Here is an 11,611-nt window from a genome sequence, read left to right on the forward strand (position 1 = left end):
TCACTAGTTTTTGTTTTCTATTAACTTTTTTTTTATTTAATAATTTTTGTCTGCCGACAAATTGGTTGAACTTGAAGCAAAGCCTTAAACTCAAACAATGTTATGTTCGATATCTTTTTGAGTCTCATCCCCACCTTCTTGGTAATTAATTAGTGTTTGCCCTGCTTAAGAACAGAGATATCACCTACCTTATTATTTTCGGGAGTTTGATTTGAATCATAGTGTATTTATATGTTGATATTAATTAATGCATGCTGTCTTAATTAATTAAATGAATTTATTTTCATAATTAATGGAGACAAAAAGAAATATATATATTAATCGTATAAAAAGGAGGAGTTCTCTTTCACTGTAACGATAGATCAAGTTTAACTTATTAATACAATAATAACATTCTTCTAAAATTTATGAGGAAAACAATTAAATAAACTAGTTTTGATTTTTTGGCTATAATTTCTTCGCTATAAAAGTGAATATTTAAATTAATTAAATAATATTATTTAAATTAAAAGACTGACTAAATTAATTTTAATTTTACACTATTATTTTGTAAATTAAATCTGTGATTAAATTCTCATCAAATTATTTTTCCAAAAAACTTAAACTGAAGTAAGCACATGGTGAATAATTATATATACTAACATGTATTTAACACAAGATTTTTTTTATTTTATTTTATGCTAACTTTTTTTTAAGTTAATAAGATCTAGACTTTAAATTTTTTGACAACTACTCCAATGAAAATGTCAAAAACAACTTCTCATAATGATTTTGATTTAAAAAGTATGATTTATTTATTTTGTTACACTTTAAATAAAGACAACATTTTTATAGTATACGAAAATCAAATTTTACAATTTATCATCCAATAATCAAAATAAAATATCTTTATATAAAAATAATTATAAAATCCTCATTAGAGTATCTATCAAATTTTTTTATGATAAAAAATTTTAATATTATATCATAAAAATACTTCTTGAAAATTTAAATCGAGAAGAGCATACACGTAAATAATTACGTAACATAAATAATTCTTATACAAAGCCAATGATAACATGTCACTGGTTATTTAAGCAAACTACAAATAAAAAACTAACCATTTATTATGTCACTGTTTATTTAAGCAAGTTAGATGCATATTTGATTACTGTTGCACGTTTTACAAAAGAATTGGTGTGCAATTCGCTTTCTCTTATCCTTCTAATTATTACAGAAATTGCATAGAAGAAGATGTGATCAATTTGATTACATTTCAATTTTGTTCTAAAACAAATATATAAATTAAAGATAGAAATAAATATTTTGTATCTAAACAAGAATCAGTGATGGTGACACAGGGAAGTGCACAGTATTAATATGTTCCTTTGCCCATACGACACAGCAAGTCAGCAACAAACCATTGAAGCCACTGCCCAAAGGAAATGAATTCTTAAATGATTCTAAATTTACCAACTACTCTTTACCAAAATTCAAGCAAGTTTTTTAGGACTTCTATAAATATGAATTTTATAAAAAAAATATTTATTTATTTGTACTAATGTTGAACTTTAAGTACTATTAAATAATTTTTTTAAAAGCACCTTAATTTATCGACAGCCAAAAAAAGCGTTATTATTATTTTATTTTTACCGATGGCGCAAAACCGTCAATAATATTAGTAAAAAAATTTTAATTCTGATTCACCCACATCCTTTTGGGTTTCATCAGATTTAGGGTCGGGTTAGAGTCTAAAAAATAATCTTGGTATATTTTTAGGGTTGGATTTGGATCACGATAAATCCGGTTTTTACCCGACTCATGAACATCCTTAAAATTGATTAGTTGTCAGTAAAAATTGTTCGTCTTACCGTACTTGTATTTAGTTCTTTTCTTTTTGATAGCATTTTTTTACTACTCACATGTTTTCATGTAAAGATTAAAATTAAATTAAAATATTGATATGTATTATATTAAACAATTTAGTTAGATATATCAAATTATTTATCGATTTTAGCTATTATTTTTATATGAATATATTTTTATATGAGTAGTTATTTTTTTTTTCTTTGACTCAAATTCAAGTAGATTTTAGGTTAAAGAATTAAATATTTACCATCACAAGTAATTTCGTATTGGTCAATTGAAGCCGAATTGATAATATAATGCTCCTTTTGTTATTTTTAATATGCTACAGTGATTTTGATATATTTATATTCTCAAATTAATATATAATTTATATTTAAAAAAATTGATGGTACTAACTCATAAAAAGACAACAAATTAAGTAATAACTTTAACCTCCTAGCTAACTAACACTGAAAGCTTTTGCAAGGAATTGTGACATGTCTTGACCATAAAATTTTGACAACCTTTAATTCCCTTTGCCTATAAAATTTGATTCAGCAAGAAATAAATAAAAGTAACTCCCAACTGTTCTTGCTCTTTAATTTGCAATAAATAAAATTGTTGAGAAAGACAAAGCAAATTCCCTAAAGATAAAGCATTGGTCAAAGATGCTTCTTAATTATAAGGCATTCCTTCACTCCCCTGCCCCAAGTAAAAGGGAAAGAGAAAAAGGACTTACAAATCTACATGTTAATCAATGCTTAATTAGACGGACCTAAATTATTAGTAACCAAAAAATCTCCAATTTTTGCAAAGAGCTATAGATCCTTTTCTACTACTATAGTTAGTTGATCACCAGAACTATATATATATATATATATATATATATATATATATATATATATATATATATATATATATATATATATATATATATATATGCTTATTAGAATAATACTATAATAGCATAGTTTATTATCTTGCATTATTGTTCTTGTAGCACTATGTATGCTTATTAACCAAGGTATTCTGTGATTCATAACCAATTCTATAGGCCATTTTATAAAATTGATATTATTTTTTATTGTCTACTATAATCAATTTTTTTTTTGTTGAATTGAATTTATTAGAAGTGAAGTATTTGTCAACAAGTTATAACTCAAATGACATAGTTTTTCCATACTCATTTAGAGGTCACGGGTTTGAGTCTTCTTATCTTTAGTTAAAAAAAAGGAAATAAAGTATTTTTACTTTAATTTTATATCTAAATTACCTCTAGCTAATGAAGAAAATAAATTTCCAAAATAAATCACTTTAAATCAAAATTAGTTCTAACTTATAACTAAGTAAGTTAATTCTATAATTAACTGAAATCAATTCTAGAAAAGTAGAACTAATTAAGCACAAGCCTAATTAGAAAAAAAAACTTTTTAAGATACATGAATACACCTTAATTAAAACAAGCTTATCCTCTGAAACTGAAGACACAACCTTTGGCATTTAAAATTAGTTGCCCTCTAAACATGATGAATAGAATACAACTACAAAGAATTACAGAGAAAAACTCCAAGCAAAAGTACAATAAATCACAATAATGGCCATGCAACATCCAAGGCCAAACCAAAAATAAAAAAATAAAAACTTATCCATAAGACATATTTGATAATTATTTCAAAATAAAAAAATACAGAAATACTTAAACAATATTGAAAAGGAAAATATGGCTTCAGACAAAAATATTTACTTGTTTTTGTACATGTCTATTTTTTAATAAATAAATATATATCCAACGATATATATTTATATTTTTATCATTAATTAATTAATTAATTATACATACTTCAAAACAAAACGCAGTCTTTAATTACCTTTTATTGTGCTTTTCTCTTGTAAGAACTTTGGAAACCACTGTTAGAGCTCATGGCACGTGAAATTGCAAAGCACAATGCCGATGAAGAAGGTGGTGGTGACGAACCGCCACCATCTTCTTCATCATTCGCCCCTCTAAAGTCGAAAGACGAAGAACCATAACTCAAGAATCTCCTCCTTCCGATCTTCGCCACGGGGACAACCTTGGACGAATCCGAGGTTGTCCACCTGGAAGACAAAGAACATGACGGTGATGGCGACGGTGAAGGTGAAGGCGTAATAATCTTCTTGAGACTCATCTTTGTAAACAATGCCATGAAAATGTTGCTACTTGATCTTGAATTATTCTTCTTGACCCTCTTCAATGCATTATTATTAACATTATTGTTGTTGTTGTTGTGATAAGAGGGTGGTGGAGTTAAAGGAGGAAGAGTTTCTTGAGAGAATAATTTGTACTTTGGTGTGCCAGGTTGAGATTCCCAAACAAATGGGACATTAACAGAAGAAGAAGAGAATCTGAAAGATGGGTTTGCCATTGAAGTTTCCTTTGACAGAAGCCTGCAGAAGAATTTATCATCTTGCTTAATCTGAAGAACACTATTACTACTACTCTTCTGAGAAATCTGATCAACTTTTGCATTTAACATCTTTTTTTTTTTTTTGGATCTGAAGTATTATTGATTTATTGTACTATGTTTGTATGTATGTGTGATGTAGATTTAGGTTGTTTTTTTTTTTGTGCAAGAAAAGTGTGAGTGCCAAACACAAATGAATTCATCACAATTTGCACATCCTTTTTATATATAACAACTCTTTGTGTTAGGAGAATTTATTTTTAGGAGATTAGGTTATAGGGTATATTAAACGTGTACTCTTAGTTAATAATTCATAGAAAAAAAATGAAGTTTAAGAAGTTTAAAACTTCTAGAAATGTTAATAATTTTTTAAGAAAAAAATATAAATAAAAATAACTATGTTAATTGTACATTAAAATTAACCATCAAAATTAGTTATTAGTACAAAATATACGTTGAAATATAAAATACACATTAAAATAAGTTCAATAATACATATATTTATACACAAATATATAATGACTAATTTTAATATACAAATAATATTTTTAAAATAAAATTATCTTTACATAAAACATGCCTTTAATTATTTAAATATAATAATAAATTAATTAACATGACATAAACTCAGTAAAACCTCAAGTGGACAAAGGCCTAACCTCCAATGAGAATATTTAATATTATTTTTTTCAAAATATAAACTTAAAATTAGAGAATAAAATACATATAATTAAAAATATAATAATTTATTGTCTCTTTCTATTAATTTAATAAACTTTTAAAAATGTAATTTTATAACATAATATCGAAGTTTTTATAATCGAAAGATTTAGAGTTCAATTTTTATTTTCTTCCAAAAGAAAAAAATGGCATAAAACAACCAAAAAGAAAAACGAAAATCTTTGTAAAAAAATCAAACAAATTAAAAAAAAAATATTGCTTGAAAAAATGTGTTAAAAATATAATCATTTATATATTTTTTTATCGATTTAAATTTTGAATAATACTACACATTTAAGTTTTTTTGTTAACTAAGTTGGTCTAAAATAACAAAAATCAGTTATGATTAGCATTATTTAAAATCTTAATTGTTTAATTTAGTTGAATTTGATTTATAAAATAATTTGGATATGTAATATTATTCTTAAATTTAATTGAAAAAAAATAGTCTATTGTCTTTATTATCTTAATTATAAAAGTGTAATTAATAATATACTTTATTCGCATTGAAAATGTATTGTAAGATGATGCAAATATGAATTATATGTTACTCATGCAACTTTATTATTATAAACAGCAAGTCAGCAATTGTTATTGAAAGCTTACAATTTAAGTAACAAAGCTTCCAATTTTCTGCACCTAACCATCTTGAACATTTCTTCTGGACTTATTACTCTACATTTACAGTGCCCCTGACAAAGATTTGGGCCTATAATTAATTAGGCTAGCAAAGCTGAAGTAACAATAATATCTCAATTAAGAAAAATCTAAATAAAACTAACATGAATATAATGGTTAACTGAACTAATCAATTGGCTTTTATTTTTGGTATTGGACCCCACAAATGTGTAACATTTAAACCTTATAAATCACCACTTGATTCTGGAAAGTAGTTGATGTGTATTAAATAGGAACTATATAATAACAACCCCCTCTTAAATTACACATATTACATGAATTTCTTGATCCGGTATGGTATACCTAAGAAGGGTACCAAAAATTTATGGCTGTAGACCCTATAATAATATGGCCTTTGTGAGGAGGAAAAATTGGAAGCGTCCACTCTGGAAATTAAAATATTCATTTTGATTTTTGAAAGGAGTTATGGTATTCAATAATTAACAAATAAGTCCCTAATTTTTTTATCTCGAAAATAAATAAATTTTTTATTAATTAAAAATAAAAAAATATTGCTCATTTTTTAAAACATCTAAGTCTCTCTCAAAGACTGATTTGTTTTTATATATTTTTTGATAGAGAAACTTAAATATCTCGTATTTTAAAAGATTAGAACGTTTTTGTATTTTCAATTAATCAGAAACATGTGTCTTTGAATTAAAAAGTTAGAGATCTATTTATCTTTTTTTCATATATATTTGTATAAAAAAATATTTATAAGTATAGTTAAAATTTATTTGATAAATGTTTTAAATTAAAAATATATAAAAACTGAAACAAAATTAAAATAAATTAAAAAAAAAGATTTTTTATTTATTTATTTTGAATACATGAAAAATTGCCATATTTTGTTTTAAGGTACAAAGTTTTGCCTACTTTAATATTTATTTCATACTACGGTATATATAGTGAAACAAATTTATAACTCCTAGTAATCTTTGTATTTTTGTTCGAACAGAAAGTTTCCAATTACCAAATAACCATAATTGATTCAAAAATAGTGTGGTAGCTTAAATTACCAAAATTTAGGTATACAAATAAAACTTAGTTCTATTTTAAAAGGCAACAAAACATGGGGCACACATGCCACATTAAGGGATACTATACTCGTCATCATAATTTCTATTACAGCGTTGTTATAATGATCATTGTTAATAGTGCTAGACTTCTTTACAATTCACATGCAGCAGCTTCCATTTATTAGGAGTGAAGTTATTGATATGGTCACATGGGAATCTTTAATATCTAAAAGACTAAGAAAATGAGGACATATGGTTCTATTCTAATTTTCTATCTGCCATCATGATGATATTGAATGAGACTGATGTTAAATGAAATTAGAGGGAAGATGACCTACTTTGTGTCCATATTCATTTATGGCATAGATTTTAGTGGGTTGTGGACAGTGAAGTGTGTGTGTATATGTGTAATGTAAGGTCATTGCATGGCACCTGGACTTGGCCATTACACGTAGGCCATATATGTATATATATATATATTCAACTATAGTGATGATGATTGCCATAAAATTTTAGTAACATGTAGTTAAAATTAACATCATGTTCTTTTTTATTGTTTAAATGTTTAGTAGCATTCTCTTTCCTGTATAACTCGTCCAGTTTTTGTTGAGCTCGGTCTTCGGTAGATAAATGAAGTATGTGTCAATTGACAAAAAATGCATAGTGTGTACCTACAAAAAGAGAAAGTCTAGGGGTTTAGTAGATTTTGTGATTTTTAGTCATTAATTAATTATTAATGATGTTTTTAATAGTGTGAGATTGTATTTAATGGTATAATTCAATTTTCTTTTGATGATTAAGTACTGGTCAGAATTTAACAAAAGTGCTGATCCCTAGCACTCCTCCTTACAAAAAATATTCTAATATTTAAATTATTTTTTTTTATAATTCTCTCCAGTTATAATTAAGTGAAATTTTTTACGGATATTTCTTCCTGTTCTTCTGAAGTTGGATTTTAGAAGTATTTGATAATGTAATTATTGTTTTTACAAATGAAAGAATAATCATGTGTGATATTAATTAACCACAAAGAAAACAGGGACGGAGCTAGAAAAATATTAGAGGGGGCTAAAAATATTTATATAATAAAATAATATTAAAATAAAATTTTGAAGAGGACTAAACTGAAATTTACATATAATTTACATGTAAAAAATTAAAATTAGGGCCGTTACCCCCTTTCGCCCCTGAAGGAACATAACTAAATATAATTATCTATCTAATTAAAAAATGTGGAACTTTTTTTTGTGGAATCTCCTCTAGAAAGTATTGTTACGTTCATCGATGAACAGGTAAATTGTGGTTGCATATGCAGTGATTTTGAGAGTTAATTTGGAATAAAAACAAATAAGAGAGAGCTTATATATTCAAAATTAATTTATAATGTAACTGTCACTCTGTGATGAATTATATCATATGCAATTTGTTAGGTATCAGAAGTCAAAGAAGAGAAGACTAGCAATGTGATTAACAAAAAACAGAGAAGATAGAATTGATTATACAGAGCGTGATTTTGATTTCTAGTTATTCAGAAAGGAGCATACTTTCTATTTATATACAAGGACCTAATTGAATATAAGCCTAAACTAGTTTTGATAATAGAAAATAATTACAGAACAGAATTTAAAGAAGAGTTCTTGTTGACTAAGTTACTGCAAGCGCTAGGAGCCAGTCGGTCCGCTGGCGCTGTGCACCGGTTCATACTTGACACCCTTCTCAAATTTATGATCTTTTTAGATAGGACTATAAGTTTGATTTTGAATTTTTCAAAGCTGTGAAGAGAAAGAGGTTTGGTAAGAAGGTCTACTACTTGGTCAATTGGTGAAATGTGCACTACAGCAAGTTGTTTCCGATTTACTCTTTCTCTAATAGAATGAAGATCCAAATCAAAGTGCTTGGTTTTGTTGTGTAAAACAGGATTGACAGTGAACATTATTATAGTACTAATGTTATCATTGTAAATTACTAAAACATGAGTGTAGTTGATCTGAAGTTTTGTAAATAAGTTAAGAATCCAGCAAACATCTGTGTCTACAACTGCAATGCTCCTGAATTCAGCTTCAGCACTAGATTTGCTGACTGAATGTTGCTTCCTACGTGCTCATGAGACCAAATTGGTTCCTAAATAGACACAAAAGTTTGTGGTTGATCTTCTATCATCTATGTCTAAGCCCCAATCCAAATCTGCAAAAGCAAATAATCTAAAGTCAGTACATAGTTGAAAGAAGATTCCTTAATCCTTGGTACCAATCAAGTATCTTAGAATTCATTTGAGAGAGGATTGTGCATATATTGTAAAACTTCATTTACTGCACATGCTATATTCGGACGATTAAGGGTGGCATATTGTAAAACACCTATGATAGATCTATAAAGATCAGGTTTATCAAAGGCTTCTCCTGCATGAGCTGAGAGTTTAATAGTAGTAATTATAGGAGTATGCATTGGTTGAAAGTCACATATATGTTCTCTAATTAATAGGTCTTGTATGTATTTTGTTTGAGATAAAATATATGATCCAGTTTTAGTTTTGGTTGCTTCAATGCCTAAGAAATAGTTAAAGTCACCTAGGTCTTTTAAAGCAAATAAAGAGTGCAACTCATTCATGAGTACAATAATTTCATTTTCATCATCATGGCAAGTTACTAAGATATCATCCACATATATGAGAATGTACATTGTTGTTTTGGATGTTATTCGAATGACAAGAAGAAAGTCTGACCTTGCATTTTTGAAACTAAAATGAGAAAGAGTTGTAGAAAGCTTAGTAAACTAAATTCTTGGAGCTTGTTTCAATCCATAAATGAATTTTTGAAGCTTGCAAACCTAAGTTGTTTGTCCTTGAAAAAAGGAGGGTAGTTGTTGCATAAACACAGTCTCTTGAAGCTCCCCGTTAAAGAATGCGTTATTAAAATCAAATTGTCAATTGGCCATGATTTTGAGATAGCAATGATGCAGATGGTTGCTGATTTAATCATAGGACTGAAGATTTGTTTATAGTCTATGCCTTCTCTTTGATAAAATTCTTTGACAACCAATCTTACTTTATATTTAAGAATGATACCATTTAAATGTCTCTTGATGATAAACACCCAACAACATCCTATAACAGTGTTATTTTGTGGGGAATCAACAATTGTCCAAGTATGATTCCTATGTAGAGCTGGAATATCTTCTTCCATGGCCTTGGTCCAATATGAAGTTGTAAGGGCCAATTTAACACTGGTTGAAATTTCATTTACCAAATTAGGAGGGGTTTGACACTAGTAGTTAATGCCAAGGTTCCTATTTTGAATCATGTAACCATTGGATGTAGGTTGGTAGCGGAATTGGAGGGTAAAGGAGAAGGACTATCTCAATTTCTTGAATTGGAATAGGTTCCATCCTAGTAGAGGTGGATTTTAAAATGGAGGTTGTAGTTTGGGACGAGGTGTTTCTAGAATTTTGAGTTTCAAAAGTTAATGCTGTAACCTGAGGTGGCGAGGTGTAACGATCCACATTTTTTAAAATTTAAATATAAATAAATTATAATTTATTTTATTAAAAGTAATTAAATTAATTTTATAACTATTTGAGTTTAATTAAATTCAGATTCTTATATATATTTTTATTATGATAAAATATTTTACATTAATTAACACTATAATTTTAATAATTTATAAATAATAAAAATTATATATATATATATTTTAATTTGAATAATTGATATTTTTAATTTAAAAATAAAACTTAGTTAATAATATTATTATTGAGTTAGATATCTGCCGATATGAGTAAATATCGATATTTTTCGATAAACTCAGTTTTATTAATGCTTTACCGTATATTTTTAATATCATTAATATTAGTAATTCATATATATTATTACTTGTGTTTTAATATATTCATCTTTTATAACTTGAGTCGCTGACTCAGCAGTCTTATAACGCGCACACCCAACCCCATTCTTTGATAACACATTACTACCTTAATTAATCATCATCATTACCCTTCATTCTCTCTTGGAACCGAACCAAGAAGAATTAAAAACAAAAAAAAAAAAAGAAGAAGGCCGTGAGGGAGAGAGAAGGAAAAACCGTGGAAGTCATGAACCTTTGACGTTCGATTTCTTGAGATCTGTAACTCTAATTAAAAATCTAATTCGATAAAAGTAATTGTATCTTCTTTCTTTCCGTGTTGGTTGATGTCACTTTTATTTGATAAAAATTGACGGTAACGTAGCTCTTTTTTCTTTTGAATTTGGCTAATTTGAGTTCTAGGAGGCACATACGATTTCTGACGTTTTCTTTTTCAGCAACTCAGTCAAACAATTTTTCCGAAGCTTTCGTTATTTTGATTTCATATGGAGGTAGAATTTCGATAATAAATTCTCAACGATTAAATCTATATTGAATAAGTGATTTGATGTTATGATTGATTATTGATTGAATTTATGTTGAATTTTTATGATATATTGATGTATTTGTGAAGTTCATGGTTTGGTTATGATAAAACCAGCAGAAACTAAACTGTTTTTGTAATTTTTGGGCTAAAATATCATTGAGAATAAAATAAAAATTGGTGAACTGTGATGACCGAGAGATTAAATTAAAAATTACGAAGAATCGGTAATCAAAAAATTAAAATCGGATTAAAATACAAGTAATATTTTAAAAGAAAAGGACTAAGGATTTCGATTTTAGTATAAGAGGGAGATTACTATTAAATTTAAGCAATATATTAAATATTTGATAAAAGCTACTAATATATATAATATATGTATCATTTTCAATCCGCTAGGTGAAATAACACGTGCCTATGCATGATGCTTACATTTCATCCAACATGACATTTTCACAATTTAGAGTAATAAAAAAATCCTCACGAGTTTCACCTCACTAGTAATTATATTATGTCAAAGCGTATATATATTAAGTTGAATTA

General features: G+C 27.0%; 1 protein-coding gene across 1 annotated transcript; it reads right to left on the reverse strand.

Moving 5' to 3' along the window:
* Nucleotides 1–3,281: 3,281 nt before the first annotated feature.
* On the reverse strand, nt 3,282–4,570 carry LOC112751546 (uncharacterized). Its single transcript, XM_025800716.3, has one exon. It carries the CDS (start codon nt 4,341–4,343, stop codon nt 3,699–3,701), a length of 645 nt encoding a protein of 214 aa, XP_025656501.1. The 5' UTR covers nt 4,344–4,570; the 3' UTR covers nt 3,282–3,698.
* Nucleotides 4,571–11,611: the final 7,041 nt, after the last annotated feature.

This window comes from Arachis hypogaea, chromosome 2, assembly GCF_003086295.3.
Source record: "Arachis hypogaea cultivar Tifrunner chromosome 2, arahy.Tifrunner.gnm2.J5K5, whole genome shotgun sequence".
Classification (NCBI taxonomy): domain Eukaryota; kingdom Viridiplantae; phylum Streptophyta; class Magnoliopsida; order Fabales; family Fabaceae; genus Arachis; species Arachis hypogaea.

Excerpts from the sequence above, each read along its gene's own strand:
- LOC112751546 (XM_025800716.3), bottom strand. The coding sequence starts at position 4,343 with ATGTTAAATGCAAAAGTTGATCAGATTTCTCAGAAGAGTAGTAGTAAT.